Raw genomic sequence first — 19,117 nt, 5'->3', positions numbered from 1 at the left:
GTTTTCCTCCTAATCAGATCCATCGTGGAGCCTTTCCTTTGACTTTATTGTTTTGAAAGATGAAAGAAAAAGTCTTACCATGCCAACGAAAGAAATGTCTTTATTCAAATGTTTTAAACCTAGAATTTGTTGGACTCATTTTGGAATTATCAGATTATTAGAAAGCTATTGATAGGCTGCTGCTTAGCCATATGGAGGGTGTCCATTGAACAGTTGTTAACATTCCACAGGAAAATAAGCTCGCCATTTTTAAATAACTGTGTTTTTGTGTAATTGGCATTGATAACGTAGTTTGTTGTCATGGTAGTAGTATTAATCAGTGGTAATATAGACGACTTGCAATTTGCCTCCTTTCCATATCCTCTGAATTTGGTTGTCCAGGAAGCAAATTTAGATTAAAATAATCTTCTGTAAGTATATGCTTGCTGCCCCAAATACCCAAAACAATAACCCTCATATCCCTAATACTCATCATTCTCGAATACTTTGCCAATCACATGACTGTAACAGTTTGTACTGTAACAGTTTGTCTTTCCCATCACCAAATCTTGTTATTACTGGTAATGTTTGATGAGCAAGAGAGAAATAACTTCAAATGTTACCATCTCTTCTTAAGTAGAGCTGTTTGCCCTTCATCTATAAGATAGTATTTGTGTATAGACGTCACTGTTCAGGAGCACTTTTTAGAGGCTGTTACCTTAGCTGCAGATTGGTCTTTGGCAAGTAATAATTTTTAGTTTTTATGTTATGCCACGATAATGTGTAAGTTTTCTATTTTTTTATTTCTTCAAATTCCCTTTACCACAGTTTTCTATTTTTTGTAGAACTATTAGTTTATAGTATTCAGGTTTATTACTCTATTATTTGTCAAACTTACTAGTTTACATTATTACGTTTATAGATTCCATGTCCAATGACATTGGGCATAGAGCATAGAATTTTGTGTCAAGGCTGGGAGATGGAAACGTAAGTGAATACATTTGTGGTAGACTCAAATCCAGCTGACTTAGTTAAGTCTTAGGTAGTAACTTCTTCATGGTTATCTCCATTAAGGGGGAAAACTCACTTTTGTACTATTAGGTATTTCTTCTCTCTGAGATGTGAGGGATTGTCTTGCCGAGTTCAAGGGGTCTCTGTTCTCAGGATTATTGGCTTTTTAACTCTCCTTTCTCTCAGCCTTTAGTGACTTTGCAGGCAGTCTTTGCTTATTTAAGCCTGTATGAAAGTGATAGACCTGGTAGTTCAGGTCTTGTTATCCTTAAGATAAGTTATTCCAACACAGTAGAAAAGTATGCTTTTGGTGGGTTCTTCTGACAGGTACTAGACAGTCTATGACAGCTTGTTGTGTTGAATGACAAGCTATTTTCTTTCTTTCTTTCTTTTTTTTTTTTTGTTGTTGTTGTTGTTTTTCTGAGACGGAGTCTCACTCTGTCGCCCAAGCTGGAGTGCAGTGGTGCGATCTCTGCTCACTGCAACCTCCACCTCCCTGGTTCCAGCAGTTCCCCTGCCTCAGCCTCCCGTGTAGCTGGGATTACAGGTGGACGCCACCACGTCTGGCTAATTTTTTTGTATTTTTAGTAGAGACGGGGTTTCACCGTGTTGGACAGGATGGTCTCGATCTCCTGACCTCATGATCCGCCCGCCTCAGCCTCCCAGAAGTGCTGGGATTACAGGCGTGAGCCACTGTGCCCGGCCTTCAACACCAAAGTTGTAAATTTCTAAGACTGTCTTAGCTAAAACCATTTTCTGAGAAGTGTGCATGTGTGAAACAATTTCCTTGAGGAAAAATTTACTAATAAGTCTAATAAACCTCATAGTTTGGATATCCTTGAACCTCTTAAAATGTGGTTTTGTACTTTTATTTCATTTTTAGATGCCAACACTATTTGTGGAGTCAGTTTTGGAAGTGCATGGTAAATTTGTTCAGCTTATCAACACTGTTTTGAATGGTGATCAGCATTTTATGAGTGCGTTGGATAAGGTAAGTTTTAAATACATATATACTATATATGTACATAAAACTCTATCATTCTTTAGGCAGTTTCAAGATTAGAATTCTAGTATGAGGTTTCTGATGTAGACATGGAGATTAAGTAATTTTGATATGAAATTCAAAATAGAAATAATATAATTTTTAAATTATTAACTGAATAGTTAAATTGAATGCTTGTAGAATGTCCCATGATTATGCTATATAAGGGGAATTTTTAATCTGATATGTTCTGGATAGACATGCATAATTTTGCAATTTTTAGTACTGATTTTTTTTCTTTGGCCATAATACTTAGGCTATATTGAATAATATTTGAAAAGAGAATAGATATGTTTTACATGAACTTTTGCATACGTTAAAGGAAAGCTGCTTACAAGATTGTAAGTTTTTTTTTAAGTAACGTTATTTTATCTGTTCAAATTTCGATAATGAGTTACAGAGTATCTTGGAATAGCAACAGGATATATAGATATTTTGTAATTAGAGAATAAAGTCAGAGGAGTCTACCATGTTAGGCATGAAAATATTAACAAACTACCCGCAATGCTGTGTTTTATGTGGCGGGGTAATTTTTGGATGTACAGATTATGGCTTATATTGAACTAGCTGTACTTTTTCCCCATGGCTGGTGGTTAATTATGGCGTGTTTTTTTATTCAGGCCCTTACGTCAGTTGTAAATTACAGAGAACCTAAGTCTGTTTGCAAAGCACCTGAACTGGTAAGTTTGGTGGTTGCTGAAAAGTAATCTTATGAAAAGTCAGTATTAGAAAATGAAAACTCAGAATATCAAATTAATTTGGTTTTTGTAGCATTTTTCAGAAAAATAGGAAAATTATCTACATTGTATATAGTTTGGCATTTATGTAAGGAACGCAACATACTATGTGTCTTAAAGAATAACCATTTTACAAAGTTTGGGTTTTAATGTATATCTACTTTGAAATAATTTGCAATACTTTTCATGTAGATTCTGTTACATCTGAAATCTAAAGGAAATCTGATGATAAAGTTTGGGTAACCTTTGAAGGAAACTTGCTTACAAGATTTTTGTAACTTTTTTTTAAAGTGCTTGTTCAATGTCAAAAATTATAAAACCACTCGAAACTCACCTAGGTGTTCTTTTAAAAATTTGTATTACTTATATCAGTTGCTTTATTGGTCAGTAAGTGATGATTTGATATTTGACTTGTTCTTTTTAAAAATTTACCTTATGATGTATATTTTATTTAGTTTACATTTATGATTATTACATAAAGCTTTAGAAGCCTGGTGTGGTTGTGCATGCCTGTAGTCCCAACTACTTGGGAGGCTGAGGCAGGAGGATCCTTTGAGCCTAGGAGTTTGAGGCTGCAGTGAGCTATGATCTTGTCCACTGCAATCCAGCCTGGCAACAGAGCAAAACCCGGTCTCTAAAAAAAACAGCAAAAATTCTGTCCACTGATCTTACCTTGTATCACCACTTTGCCTCCTTTGAGGCGTGATATATACAGAAGCACCATTTGTAAGATTTATTATCAATTTCTACATGAGCTTGCTAAGTACTGTGACAACTTACTGAAGAAGTCAGCGAAAGGGATGACAGAGAATGAAGTGGAAGACAGGCTCACGAGCTTCATCACAGTGTTCAAATACATTGATGACAAGGACGTCTTTCAAAAGGTATGTTGTGAACAGAAAAGTTTCATTTGTATTTTAGTCAACTTTATTTCTGAATGCTAAATCATTAGAAAGGAAGTAATCTTTTAAAATATTTTTAAATGTAGTTCTACGCAAGAATGCTGGCAAAACGTTTAATTCATGGGTTATCCATGTCTATGGACTCTGAAGAAGCCATGATCAACAAATTAAAGGTAATGTAAGTCTTTAATGTGGTATTGTCCTAGAAATTCATTCACAAGCACATAAAGATGTTCATTGCAGCATTGTGTACAGTAACAGGAAACAATTCATCTGGTTAAATGTGTATTTGTGTAGTCACACAGTGGGATATACAAATACTGTATTAAAAGGACAAAATGTATATGTTTATATATGAAGATTCACAAGATAATCAGTATTAATGATAAAAGATTATTACTACTTATAAATGAATACACCTAAAATATTCCTTTAAGTACAGATTTTGGAGTGCAATTCCATTTCAATTTATTTTTACATCATTTCAGCTTGCTTACATACCGATAAGTGGTAGCAGGTTCATATTTATCCTGTGTTATTCAATAAATTTTCTTGCATAGTAGACATTTTGAATATAATATGCATTCCTTTTTTTCCTTTTCTTTTTTTAAGAGATAGGGTCTCACTATGTTGCCCAGGCTGGACTCTAACTCCTGGGCTCAAGCGATCCTCCCGCCTCAGCCTCCTGAGCAGCTGGGACAATAGGTGTGCACCACTGCACCCAGTTGCTGTGTGCTCTTTTTTAAACCTCCAAAAAGAAACTTAATTTTTAATTTCTAAAAGTAGTGTTGGCCAGGTGTGGTGGTTCATGCCTATAATAGTAGCACTTTGGGAGGCCAAGGCATGTAGATTGTTTGAGCTCAGTAGTTCAAGACCAGCCTGGGAAACATGGCAAAACCCTGTCTCTACCAAAAATACAAAAGTTAGCTGGGCTTGGTGGCGTGTTCCTCTAGTCCCAGTTACTCAGGTGGCTGAGGTGGGAGGATTGCTGGAGCCTGGGACATCGAGGCTGCTGTGAGCCATGATCACACCACTGCACTCCATCCTGAGTGACAGAGCAAGATTCTGCCTCTAAATAGATTAATTACAAAAAAAAAAAGTAGTGTTAATGAGCTTTTTATATTTCAAGATTAGAGATTCAGATTTTCTGACCTGGTAACAACAGAATTTTGAATAATTTTAAAGAAATAGTTTTCTTCAGCACTCAGTAGATGCTATTAAAAATATGCCTAAATAGAACTTTTTCAATTGACTACAGGCTGGAGTATTCCCAGTAATCATTTATGTAATCTTTCATTTGATACTATCTGTAAACCTTATAAGAGCCAGCAGCTGTGGCATGTGCCAATAGTCCCAGCTACTGGGAGAGTGAGATAGGAGGATCACTTGAGCCCAGGCGTTCGAAGTTGTAGTGCCCCATGATGGCTCCAATGAATAGCCACTGCGTTGCAGCATGGGCAACAGTGAGACCCCATGTCTTTAAAACAAAACACAACATAAAATCCTTTTAAGGTATCTTATGTATAGTAACGGGGCATTTTGCAGTGCTGAAATAAGAGATGAATGTATAAAAAAGTTTTTGTTTAAGGGGAGATTTATTGTTCCTAGATAGGTGGTTTTTATTCACTTATTTAAAATATGTCTTTAAAAAGAAAGTTTGAAAGGTTTTGATTAGTTGCTTTGACTTATGAAGAATATATTACTAGTCCTTGGGTATAAGTGTATATGCAAGAACCTTTGATCAAAGACCTAGCAATACCGACACATTATTATTAACCAATATGACTTATTATTTTTCTTTTGAATTCATGTATTTCCTAAAACTTTTTTATAGCAAGCCTGTGGTTATGAGTTTACCAGCAAGCTACATCGGATGTATACAGATATGAGTGTCAGCGCTGATCTCAACAATAAGTTCAACAATTTTATCAAAAACCAAGACACAGTAATAGATTTGGGAATTAGTTTTCAAATATATGTTCTACAGGTATGAATATGTGTTTTACTATGAGCATTTACTAATCATTTCAGTAGGTTGATACAAATGATTCATAAATGGATGCCTGATTACGTTTGGTTCTGTGAGTAGATTGTGGCTTCTAAAGTCCTATTGATTTGGGCTGGGCATGGTGGCTTATGCCTGTAATCCCAGCACTTTCAGAGGCCAAAGCAGGCAGATCTCTTGAGCTCAGGAGTTCCAGACCAGCCTGGCCAACATGTGAAAACCCGTCTCTACTAAAAATGCAAAAATTAGCCAGGTGTAGTAGTGCGTGCCTGTAATCCCAGTTACTGGGGAGGCAGAGGCAGGAGAATTGCTTGAACCCCAGAGGCGGAGGTTGCAGTGAGCGGAGATCGTGCCGCTGCATTGAAGCCTGGGTGATGGAGTGAGACTCCATCTCAAAAAAAAAAAAAAAAAAAAAGGTCCTATTGGTTTGGAATGAAATGTGCCATGATAGAAATACTCAGATTTCATCAACATTTTGAGGAAGAAAAAAATGTTTTAGATGCTTAGATTATTTAATAAATATTTACTTTGAATTTAGATGTTGATCCATTTAGCTTTTTATTTTATTTTTTTCCGTCTAGGCTGGTGCGTGGCCTCTTACTCAGGCTCCTTCATCTACGTTTGCAATTCCCCAGGAATTAGAAAAAAGTGTACAGATGGTAAGTTTGCAGGAAATATATTAGAAGACTAAAGGAATTTTAATAATTGTCTTCATATTATATCACCTTTAATATTTTTTCAGAGTCTTAAGGGTTCATGTGATAAAAATAGATTCAGAAATTATAGTCAGTCTGCCCTTTAGGAAGAATGTAAGTTATTGTAGTTACTAATATTAATACTAAAATGCTAAGAAGAATGTCATACAGTTCTTTGTCAAAGCATGTCTCTTATTCTGAGTAAGTCTATCATCTGCTATTAAGCAGTTTTAAATTATAAAAATGTTGATATCAGAAGAAAGCTTAGAATTCAACACTTAAAATATCACTTACCAGTTTTCCTTTTGAATTTTGACCAAATACCTCATTCAGCCCTTGTAATATTTTTATTTCTGTCCTGTAATGTAGGTAAATATATGTGAAGTAACTGCTAGTAGAGTAAGTAGTAACAGTGATTGATAGTGGTTATTAGTTTCGTGGTAATAACTAATAGAGGAGAGTCCTGTAACCAGTCAGGTAGGTTTCAGGAAGGCAAGCATGATAGACTTTCAGAATAGGAGGCTAAATTAGGACTTCTTACATCTTCTTTGAAAAGAGATTGTAGCACAGACTATTTTAGAAACTATGTGAAGAAGAGCATTTGTGCAGACATTCATTGGATGGGGCAGACTATAATCCAAGGTTATTACAAATTTTGCAGAAAGGATACATCCCAAAGTGCTGGGATTTCAGGCATGAGCCACCATGCCTGGCCTTGGCAGTCTTTTACATTTCTTTTTAAAAATCCTGTGTCCCTGATTGAAATTAAGGGAGAGAATAGGAGCTGGCAGAAATGAAGTTTTCCTTTAGTTTTTTCTTTCCTCTTTCCTTGAAATAATTATTTTCTATTTATAGTTTTTAACTCTTTAAACTTTATTTGTTGATGTATAGTCTTCCTCAGGTTTTAGTTTCCCCATTTACAAATAGGAAGTGAGTTTCTGTCTGTAAAATTCTGATTCCAAAAATACTATTCTCTCCATTTGAATTGTCTCCAATTACCAGTAGAGGGAGTTTGTCCTTTATTTTTTTTCTAGTAAGTCCAAGTTTTCAGATACATAGGATTGAAATCCATTTGTATACTTAATAGTGTACAGTTTTCTCATGTAAATTAATCCATCCTGCCTTAGTGATGATTTGCATTTTTTACATCTTAATCTTAAATATAACTATCAAGAATTACCTTTATTTTACACCAAAGTATCTCAAAACCGTGGAATTAAAACTGTAATTAAAAGTAATTTATTTTATACTTTAGGCCAGTCAATCTTAATTGTTACATTTCTTTTTTACCTAGGCCAAAAACCTGAATAATATTAGAAGTATCTAAAGTTGCCGGGCGCGGTGGCTCACGCCTGTAATCCCAGCACCTTGGGAGGCCGAGGCGGGCGGATCATGAGGTCAGGAGATTGAGACCATCCTGGCTAACACAGTGAAACCCCGTCTCTACTAAAAATAGAAAAAATTAGCCAGGCATGGTGGCATGCACCTGTAGTCCCAGCTACTCTGGAGGCTGAGGCAAGAGAATTGGTTGAACCCAGGAGGTGGAGGTTGCAGTGAGCCGAGATTGCGCCACTGCACTTTAGCCTGGGTGATAGAGCGAGACTCCGCCTCAAAAAAAAAAAAAAAAGTATCTAAAGTAGTGTATATTAATGTAGCTATCTATTAAAGGTAAATAAACTCATTGAATTTTTAAGGCTCTTTGAGATCTAATTAATGCCCTTAAACAGTATTTGAAAAATGCTGTTTTTTATCCTGTTTATTTTAAAATAAGTTTAGTCTGGGAAGAGGGGGGAGGGATAGCATTAGGAGATATACCTAATGCTAAATGACGAGTTAGTGGGTGCAGCACACCAGCATGGCACATGTATACATATGTAACTAACCTGCACATTGTGCACATGTACCCTAAAACTTAAAGTATAATAATAATAAAATTTAAAAAAATAAAATAAGTTTAGTCAACATATTTTTTACTAATAAGCTTTGCTAACACAATTATTTTAATGTTATAATCAAGGAAGGTTTTATAACTTTGGTCTTTGTAGTGCCATATGAATTGATGAATTTATTGGAGTCTGTTTGTTCTTGACTAGCTATAGATACGAGAGTCTTTGTAGTCAGATTTTAAATGTAAGGATGAGTCAGTATCTTCTTTTGGCATATTGATATTATCATCAATAAAACTTTACCAAATAGTACTACTGAAGATGTAAAACATGTTTTTAGAGCTTGGAATACATTTTAAAGCCAGCTTTGCACTTTAAATTATGAGCATTTTAAAGCTGGAATTTCTCATTTCCGAAAGTGTTTTGAGAAAAAAAATGAAAGATTTTTTTAACTTTTATTTTGCTTTTGTCCAGAGATTCATTGTAAATGTGTTATAAATTGTGAATTATATAGTAGTGATTGAATTTTATTGATATCCCTGGGAGTTATTAGTTAGTCAGATCATACTTCTGAAATCCTCTTATGACATATTTCAATTTGCTGTTTGTCTGGATTAGAACTAAGCAGGCAATCTGAAGTATTCCAGGTGCTAGTCATCTCCTGTTCATCCTGCAAAGGGATTGGTGGATCTGCTGGTAGAGGAGGATGCTGCACCATTAGAGGGAAAATAGGCTCAACATATTTCAGCTTCCCAGGACTAGGCAAACTTAGAGTAACTGCTGAAGGAATTGACTCATTTTCTTGGCTGGAGCTATTAAGTTTTGCCGTTAAGGAGTGGTCATAATATAGCTGATAGGTCAGTCATTGCTGACTGCTTTATGTGAACTTCCTTTTTAAAGTACAAAAGGTAAAGTTTGATATACAAATAAAAGCTTTAAGTATGTTATATATGGTACATCATGCTAAAAGTTTATTCAGAATTCTGAACTGGCATAATGCAGTTTATTTTTTAGTTTTATAAAGAAATTGAGTTTTTATCTTTTTCACACCCAGTATCATTTTTCCACTTTTTATTGTATACTAGCTCTTTATTAAAGAAAAAAGAACTCTGTATTTTTGTTCTGTAATTACACATTCAGTCCAGGGAGGAATGTTTAAAATTTGAAGGCTACATTAATAGAATTTAAATTTAATTGTTCACAATAATATCAGCAAAAGAATAATCCAGAGATATACCCTAAAACTTCGTATTTGTGTCTAATTGAATGTGGAAGCTATATGTTGGCAAATGGGAGATTAGAGATGAAGGTAGGGTTTCTCTTTTCATGGTGAAATATATATGTTGCTGTGTTTGGTTAGTAAGTGGAATTTATAAAGTCCATGTTAGTATTATTCAGAAATGATAATGAATCACTGTGTCATACGGAAAGTCAAATTTGCAGTGCTGTGGTTTAGTGGAGAGAACTCTAGAGCAAGTTGTCAATTAAAAGAGCTGGAATATATGTGTATAGCCTTGATTAGGGACCACAGGAACGTGCTTTCTCCTCTGTAAAAGGAGGTAAACCAGATGGGCTTTAATGTCTCTTCTAATATGAATGGTTTTCATTGCTTTTGTAGTATTGTGTTAATTAACTAGGCAAGTTATAGTAGCTAAAAATAATGTGTTTTGTTTTTTTTTTTACAGTTTGAATTATTTTATAGCCAACATTTCAGTGGAAGGAAACTTACATGGTTACATTATCTGTGTACAGGTAAAATGCATTTAATTATATCTGGCTTAATGAAATTTACCTGATGATTATATTAATTTAGAAAGAGGTTTTCTATGGCCCAATTATAGTTTTTAACCTTTTCTCCTCCATCAACCTTTCCCCATTAAAGCAACTAACAATGAAATCCAAGTATAGCACTTTTTCGTAGTATTTTATAATTACACTTTATAATCTTGCTGCTTTTAAAGAAATGTTCTGACTTTATCCTGATTTATTACATTTCTCTGGCCAACCACTACATTAGCAAATGTATTTAGAAACTCATATTTGATGGGGCAGACACACTTAGAAACTTGTTCTCTAAGTATGCCAGATCCTCTTGCCAGTTTCTTTATTATAGCATCATAAGGAGACCTAACCATTTGATTTTTACTTGTGATACTGCAGTGAATGCAATAGTAAAGCTTTTTGCAGAAAATCCTACTTAATTTTCAATAGTTTCCAATTTTAAAAAACTTTTATCACAATCTAATTTCCTTTGCTTCTTTCTGGAGCAATGGAGTCCACTTACTTACAGTAGGATTAATACCTGAATTATTGTGGACTGTGTGTGGAGTTGCCTGAAGATGTAAGCCAAAGCAGACACTTGAATTTTCTTTTTTTGCTAAACTATGCTTTGACAAGTTCATTGAATCACTTTTTCTTTGTACAAGAAGGAAAGGGTATATATGCTAATATTTCTTAGAGATGGTACAAGAAAATCATTTGCCATAACCTTTATTAGGAAATGTTTTCTATCCCCTCCCCAAGAGTTACTTTATCCAAGTAACTATGATACTTGGTGTTTATTTGACTAATTTACATCTTGGGAACGTGATGGCTCATTGTATTAGTAATACATTTTGCATTACTTATATAAGTCGATCTTTACTGAGCAAGTTGGACATTCTAATTTTTAAAATAATTTTTGAAATAAGGAGTTTTTTACTGATACTCTTAGTGGTAGTCAAAGGTCAAATTTTAATTTGACTTTTGGCTAGGTGCAGTGGCTCACGCCTGTAACCCCAGCACTTGGGGAGGCTGAGACAGGTGGGTCACTTGATCCCAGGAGTTTGAGACCAGCCTAGGCAACATGACAAAACCCGTCTCTACTAAAAAATCCAAAAATTAGCCAGGCGTGGTGGAGCACACCTGTAGTCCCAGCTACTCGAGAGGCTGAGATGGGAGGATCACTTGAGCCCACGAGCTGGAGGCTGCAGTGAGCCATGATCGTGCCACTGCACTCCAGCCTGGGCAACAGAGCAAGACCCTGTCTCAACCAGTCAATCAATATGTTCTATTTTCATTTAGTAAACATAATTGATTTTAAGAAAAAAATGCTGGACCAGGGTTTTATATATTTTTTTTTTTTCCTAAGAAAACTAATATATCTTAGTGCAGATCGATTTAGCTTGCTTTTACTTTCCATGAATATCTGTCTGGGGGAGTTTAAACATTCTTGGTTATTCTCATTATTTCAGCAATAATCAATGTGTCTCCTAAAGTAATTTTAGTAAGGGGCTCATTTTTTCATAACAACCAGTGGTGTATAAGAAGAAAATAAATTTATGCACATAGTTTTTTAGCCATTGGAATTTAGTTTGAAAATAGTCACCAATATCACCTAAATAGGAAAGAGAATAACTTTCTTTCTGTTTTTGAGCTATACTAAATTTCTAAGCTGATACATAAGTTGATTTGGGGAGCTCTTTTGTTTGTTGATTTCTTTTATTTAATATTATTTGTGTTTTAGTTAAAACCAAATAGTTACTTCCTTTGGAAAGAGAACCTTATAAGTTTATTTTTTTGTTTTGAGTCACCGAAGGTACTGAAAACACCTGTGACCTATCAGTGAAACCAGGAGTTAGAGTTGTTTTTCTTCCCAACTTTGATAAGATATAATTGACACATAAAAATTGTATCTGTTTACAGTGTACAGTGTGATGCTTTGTTATATGTTTATATTGTAAAATTATTAACTCAAGCTAATTAACATAAGTAGCTTCTCACTTATCTTTATTTGTGGTGAGACCATTTAACATCTACTGTCACAGCAATTACTGTCACAGCAATTTTCTTTTTCTTTTTTTCTTTGAGATGGGGTCTTGCTCTGTCACCCAGGCTGGAGTGCAGTGGCGATCTCGGCTCACTGCAACCTCCACCTTCTGGGTTCAAGTGATTCTCCTGCCTCAGCCTTCTGAGTAGCTGGGATTACAGGCACACACTACCACTCCCAGCTAATTTTTGTATTTTTAGTAGAGACGGTGTTTCACCATGTTGGCCAGGCTGGTCTTGAACGCCTGACCTCGTGATCCACCCACCTCGGCCTCCTAAAGTGCTGGGATTATAGGCATGAGCCACCATGCCCAGCCTTGTCACAGTAATTTTCAAGTTTACTCCACAGTAGATTAACAGTCACCATGCTATATGATAGATCTCCAGAACTTACTGGTCCTAACTGAAACTTTGTCCCCTTTGATCAACATTTTTCATTTTATTTTTGTTCTCCATTTATTCATTTAACAAAAAGTTTCTCACACGCTATGTGTATTGAAGATACTTGTTCTAGATTACCCATATATGGCCTAAGGCTCCAGGACTTCTTTAAAACACTGGCTCTGAGGCTGGGCAGATCTCTCAGAGTTCTGTTTCTTGAGAACCCCTGTTACTTCTGCTTAAACATAGAATGAAAATTATTCTTGCCTAGTCTATTTCTACATTCCCAGCTCATGGAATACCCAAGAAAAGGTTAATTTTTGTATTGTAAATGAAGAGTCTTCACAAATGGTTGATGGTGCACAAGGTGGTGTTTGGGGAAATTTAGAATCAGAAGACCTGTGGCTGGAGTTATTAGCTCACAACTTATTAGCTCACAACTTATTAGCTGTGTAATCTTAAGCAAATTACTTAACTCCTTTGAGCCTGTTTCCTCGTCTTTATTGTTGTAAAATTCATTGATCAACTCAAAGAACATTTTCTATGTCTCAGGTACTTCTAAACGCCAAGTGGACAGAAATAAAATACAGAGCCTTGGCCCTCAAAAAAAACTCATGTCTAGTAGGAAGACAGACAAGTACATAGTTACAGTACGGTGTTTTGAATGTGATAGAGGCCAGCCCAGGGCATATCACAGAATGGTGGTGGCAGTCAGGTCCTTGCGAGGGAAGTCTTCTGGGGAAATCACATCTCAACTTGTTTTCAAGAACTAATAGGGCCAGGTGCCCACCTCGCCCCACCTCGCCCCACCTCGCCCCACCTCACCCCACCTCACCCCACCTCACCCCACCTCACCCCACCTCACCCCACCTCACCCCACCCCACCCCACCCCACCTCGCCTCGCCTCACCTCACCTCTCCTCACCCCACCTCACGTAAGCTGGAGTGGAGGTGCGCGATCACAGCCCACGTTAGCCTCTGCCTCCCGGGCTTAAGAGATCCCTGTAGTCCCAGCTACTTGGGAGGCTGAGGTCACCAGAGCCGAGTGAGAAGACCAGGCAGGCCCAAAAAGAAAATAAATAAATGAAAATAAAAATAATAAATAATAAATGAAAGAAGGAAGGATATACATGTATATGTAAATGAAATGGGTTTTTATTTAATACATATTCATACATTAAAATTAACATTAATATAAACATGTATTAATTATGGAAATATCAATATAGTTTTATCACTACATATTTGTGTGTGTGTATGTATGTGTGTGTGTGTATATATATACATATATATATAAAAGTATGTTTATACACAGCAGTGTGCAGAAAATAAGATTCTCTGAGGCAGGAGAATGGCATGAACCCGGGTGGCGGAGATTGCAGTGAGCCGAGATCACGCCACTGCACTCCAGCCTGGGCGACAGAGCAAGACTCCGTCTCAAAAAAAAAAAAAAAGAAAGAAAGAAAGAAAACATGCTGCAGATTAACATGGAGGTTAATTTAATCTGCAGTTAGAATGGAATAAAATTGTCACCATGTCCATGGCCTGCAGAGACTGTAATGTGCTCCCTACAAAGTCTTCTGTTGAAGCTCTAACCCCTAAGGTCCATGAGAAGGTGATCAAGGTTAAATAAGGTCATAGTAATCTAGCACTTTGGGAGGCTGAGGCAGGAGAATCACTTGAGCCCAGGAGTTCAAGATCAGCCTGGGCAACATAGTGAGACCCTGTCTTGAAAAAAAGAAAAAACCCATAAAATAAAAAGAATGAATAGGACTTAACCAAGCTACGTAAAGGAGAGTGTTGAGAGTGTATTTCCAACAGAGGAAGAATTTTAAGAAGCAATCTGTGATGCCAGATGTGACAGAGTGAGAAAAATCCTGAAAATTCCACTAGATTTATGACTAAGGCTTTGGATAGAATTAACGATAAGGAACAGTTTGATAAAGACATACAGATACTTGATAAAGAGATATAACCAGACAGTGTGACAGAAACCATTACACTGTCTTTGTATAAATAAGTTTTATTTGTGGCAGAGCAAGAAGTTGCAGAGATTGCTGGTCAGTTGCTGAAAGACACGTTGAGAAATGATGAACTCAAGATAAAAAAAACTTCACCAGACAGTACATAGTATGGATCAGGCTAGAATTTTGTGAACCCTACATCATAGTATGTGTTGGTAGTTACTAGTGTTTGCCAGAATAAAAGTAACACCATATCATTGTGCATACCTTAAAAGATAACGATTCTATTGACTAAATTTGTCTTGCTTTTGTTTTCAAATAATTCCAACAGCTAAAAATAGGGAGGGATGTTAGTATTGTCTAATGTCCAGTCCATATTCAAATTTCCCTGATTGTCCCAAGGTGACTTGCTTGGCTGTCAGAGGTCACTAATTGTATTTGGTTGTTACAATTCCCTTCCACCTCCCCACTTCTCAGCATTCTTTGACACACTGTTTTGAACAGACCAGGCCAGTTGTCTTGTAGAATATCCAGTACTTTGGATTACTTATTTGTGATTTATTTTTATTTTTTTTTAAATTTGTTTTCTATTCCTTGTATGTTCTGGAAAGTGGAAATTAGTTCTAAAGGTTTGATTATATTCAGTTAAGTATTATTGGCAAGGATATTTCATAGGTGGTCCTGTGTATTTCATATTGCATATTTCAAAGGCATCTAACGTCAGATTGTCTCACTATTAGAGATGCTAAATTTGGTCACTTGATGAAGGCGGTAACCACCAGATATCTCCATTGTAGAGGCACTCTTTCCCCTCTTCAGTTAGCTTAGCAGACAATCTGAGGGATGGTACTTTGGCATGAATACCCTGTTCCAGGAACCTAATGTAGTTTTAGCCTCCACTGATGATCCTTGCCAGAATCAGTTGTTTCATTACTGGTTGCAAAATGGTGATATTCTATCATGCCTTCAACTTGCCCTGAGAGAGTAGAGAGCTGACACAGATACTGGGGAGTGACTTGGATGAAACTATTGTGAGAGTTCTGCCCGCTCTTTATTTCCTGTCATTGTAAATGCTGCTTGAATTATTTATTGTTGGCTTACTTTAAGTATGCATGTATCAGAATGTTTTATTTTAGCTTTTAGTCTCTTAGGGTTTGCCAACCTATTCTGCAGGGTAAATCACCACTCTTGTTGTTTCTCATTTGTATTTACACCACAGTAATTAAATGAATCATCCAAGTTTGAAGTTTCCTTTCCCCTGTCGTGTCTTCCCACCCCTTCCCCAGTCTTTTCAGTAAGAGTATGGTGCTAAGAAAAGTGGGAAGAGGTCAGTGTACCCCTGATCCCTGGTAGAGTATTGAAAAATAGCAAGAAAGGGCACAATGAAAGAATGAACTCAATAAGAAGTAAATGATGCTTTGGCCCCTCGCATGATCTCCTAATGCTCTTTGGGTCTCGTGGTGCTGAAAGACGGCAGAAGACTCATTCTGCTTTCAAACCCACGGCAGCATATTACAGCATCAGTGACATCCTGGCTGATGGTGCCACTTAATCATCTTGGTGCTTGATGCATAATTCTCTACTTATTTCTGCATATGATTAAGTCGTCATTGCAGAAATAACAAAATGCAATTTATGTATTGTTTTACTTACATTTTCCAAACTTAAATGTTGATAAGAGTCCTTTTTATAGAAATTGTTAATAGTATACTCCAAATGATAATTTTTTGCACAAGCTGTTTCTATGAATTGGATATTGAATTTAATATATTAAACCTCCTTTTGTGAAAATTTAGAGGGTTATGAATTTTTTCTCTTGGTATTCCCATCCAGATAATTCTGAAAAATGTTTCTAAATATCAGTTTTATCTGAAATGTCAAGGCATAAATGATAATAATCAAGATAATATTGCATTTATGGTGATATTAAGCTAATGAATTCACTCATAGCCTTTAAAATCTTTTTTTTTTTTTTTTTTTTTGAGACGGAGTTTCGCTCTTGTTACCCAGGCTGGAGTGCAATGGCGCAATCTCGGCTCACAGCAACCTCCACCTCCCGGGTTCAAGCCATTCTCCTGCCTCAGCCTCCGGAGTAGATGGGATTACAGGCATGCACCACCACACCCGGCTAATTTTGTATTTTTAGTAGAGATGGGGTTTCTCCGTGTTGGTCAGGCTGGTCTTGAACTCCAGACCTCAGGTGATCCACCTGCCTCGGCCTCCCAAAGTGCTGGGATTACAGGCGTGAGCCACTGAGCCCGGCCTAAAATCTTTAATGAGGTAATGAATACATAAAGCAGAAAACCTTAATCAGAGTTACTAATTATCCTTGAGAGGGAAAATGCAGTCTCTGGGGTAATTTTATGAGAAATACAGCTTCCTTGAGTTAACAATGAAGAGCTTTAAAATCAAATCTCATGTTGATTTCATCTTTTTTTTTTTTTTTTTTTTTTTTTTGTGAGATGGAGTCTTGCTCTGTTGCCCAGGCTGGAGTGCAGTGGTGCGATCTCGGCTCACTGCAAGCTCCGCCTCCCGGGTTCACGCCATTCTCCTGCCTCAGCCTCCCGAGTAGCTGGGATTACAGGTGTCCGCCACCGCGCCCTGCTAGTTGTTTTTTTTTTTGTATTTTTAGTAGAGCAGGGGTTTCACCGTGGTCTCGATCTCCTGACCTCATGATCCGCCCGCCTCCACCTCCCAAAATGCTGGGATTACAGGCGTGAGCCACCACGCCTGGCCTGATTTCATTTATAATCCATTCAACAATCAAATAATGCAGGCCGTGTGTGTGTTAGTCATCAAACCACAACTTCGTGCTTTAGGAAGCAGTTCTTTGATCTGCATCTTTTTTCTTTTCTTTTTTTTTTTTTTTTAACACGTATGGAACATTACAGAGTGTAGACATGTTTGCCATATTATTCATTATGAGCTTTCAGTGTGCTGATGTCATGCTGCTGTCTCCCAGGATGTTGCAGAACTGTAGTATACATAATACTTGCTCTATCTCTTAGAGCTCCCAGGGTCATTTAGCATATAGAATTTTTTTTTTTTTTTTTTTTTTTTTTGAGACAGATACTCATTCTGTCGCCCAGGTTTGAGTGCAGTGGTGCGATCTTGGCTCACTGCAACTTCTGCCTCCCAGGTTCAAGCGATTCTTATACCTTAGCCTCCCGAGTAGCTGGGATTACAGGCATATGCCATCATGCCCGGCGAATTTTTGTATTTTTAGTAGAGACAAGGTTTTGCCATGTTGACCAGGCTGGTCTTGAACTCCTGGGTTTAAGTGATCTGCCCACCTCGGCCTTTCAAAGTGCTAGGATTATAGGCATAAGCTACTGTGCCCAGCACATATAGAACATATTTATGAAAACATTCAGATTAAATGTTTTTCATTTTTATGAAAACATTCAGATTAAACATTTTTATGAAAACATTCAGATTCTTTTGCTATCAACTTTCAGCAAGAGAATGGGTCTGCCTATTTGTCTCTCCTTTCATACCTGTTTGCCTCTAGGAAGTTGCTGGAAAGAAAAATGTTATTTATGAGACATAATAGCATTAATTTTGGCAGAAATTACAGCTTAGACAGGGCCTCAAAAGCATTTTCCATATGGCTGTGGACCTCCCAGGAGGCTTGAACCTTACCTGGGAGAGCCCAGCTATCGACAGCACTTGAGGCTGTTGCTGATATCACTTTCCCCTTTGTCTGTCCATTTCTCCTTCTCCCACCTCCTTTTATTGTTTGGGTTTTTTGTTCTTTTCTTTTTCTGCCTAAGTCTTAGCATTTCTATTAATATTTAAAGACTTTTTTTTTTTTTTTTTTTTTTTGAGACAGAGTCTCGCTCTGTCACCCGTGCTGGAGTGCAGTGGTGTGAGCTTGGCTTGCTGCAACCTCTGCCTCCCAGGTTCAAGTGATTTTCCTGCCTCAGCCTCCCAAGTGGCTAGGATTACAAGCATGAGCCACCATGCCTGGCTAATTTTTGTACTTTTAGTAGAGATGGGGTTTTACTATGTTGACCAGGCTGGTCTCGAGCTCCTGACCTAAAGTGATCTGTCTGCCTCGGCCTCCCACAGTGCTGGGATTACAGGCGTGAGCTGCTGCACCTGGCCTTAAAGACTGTTTTAACATACTGGTGAATATGATAGTTTTACTGATTTATACCATATACTCAAAACTAATAGACTTCCATCCTCACCTCCCCAAGAAACAAAATGACTACCTTGTTAACAGCAGTGGCTTTACAACAATTTAATAAAATTATTGGTTCACTCTTTCCGAAGAAAATGTCTGAAATAAAGTAAATTTGAAATGTTTCTTTGAATGGTCAATTCACTGTCAGATTTTGTTTTAATTGTAGGTGAAGTTAAAATGAACTATTTGGGCAAACCATATGTAGCCATGGTTACAACATACCAAATGGCAGTTCTTCTTGCCTTTAACAACAGTGAAACCGTCAGTTATAAAGAGCTTCAGGACAGCACTCAGATGAATGAAAAGGAACTGACAAAAACAATCAAATCATTACTTGATGTGAAAATGATTAACCATGATTCAGAAAAGGTATGTAGTAATATTCCAAAGAATTTAAGCATCATCAGCATTAAAGCTTTTTCATGAGATGTTTGCAGTTTTAAAATAAGGCTGTAATTGTTATTGTGCTCTGGAAAGCACTTGTATTCACTACGTTACTGTACGCTCCATAGAGCTGCG

At 36.8% G+C, this 19,117-nt stretch overlaps 1 protein-coding gene across 6 annotated transcripts in view; it reads left to right on the top strand.

The window, feature by feature from the left end:
- The window catches only part of CUL2 (cullin 2), an 80,870-nt gene that overhangs the window by 55,566 nt on the left and 6,187 nt on the right, over positions 1 to 19,117 (top strand). For all 6 annotated transcript variants that reach the window (XM_016962992.4, XM_016962994.4, XM_063817535.1 and 3 more), the window contains 8 exon segments: positions 1,874 to 1,981; positions 2,653 to 2,712; positions 3,525 to 3,653; positions 3,758 to 3,844; positions 5,506 to 5,658; positions 6,258 to 6,335; positions 9,943 to 10,009; positions 18,765 to 18,967. In XM_016962992.4, coding sequence (XP_016818481.1) covers positions 1,874 to 1,981; positions 2,653 to 2,712; positions 3,525 to 3,653; positions 3,758 to 3,844; positions 5,506 to 5,658; positions 6,258 to 6,335; positions 9,943 to 10,009; positions 18,765 to 18,967 — 885 coding nt within the window.

This window comes from Pan troglodytes, chromosome 8, assembly GCF_028858775.2.
Source record: "Pan troglodytes isolate AG18354 chromosome 8, NHGRI_mPanTro3-v2.0_pri, whole genome shotgun sequence".
Classification (NCBI taxonomy): Eukaryota; Metazoa; Chordata; class Mammalia; order Primates; family Hominidae; genus Pan; species Pan troglodytes.
This window is presented reverse-complemented; position numbering and strand designations above follow the sequence as displayed.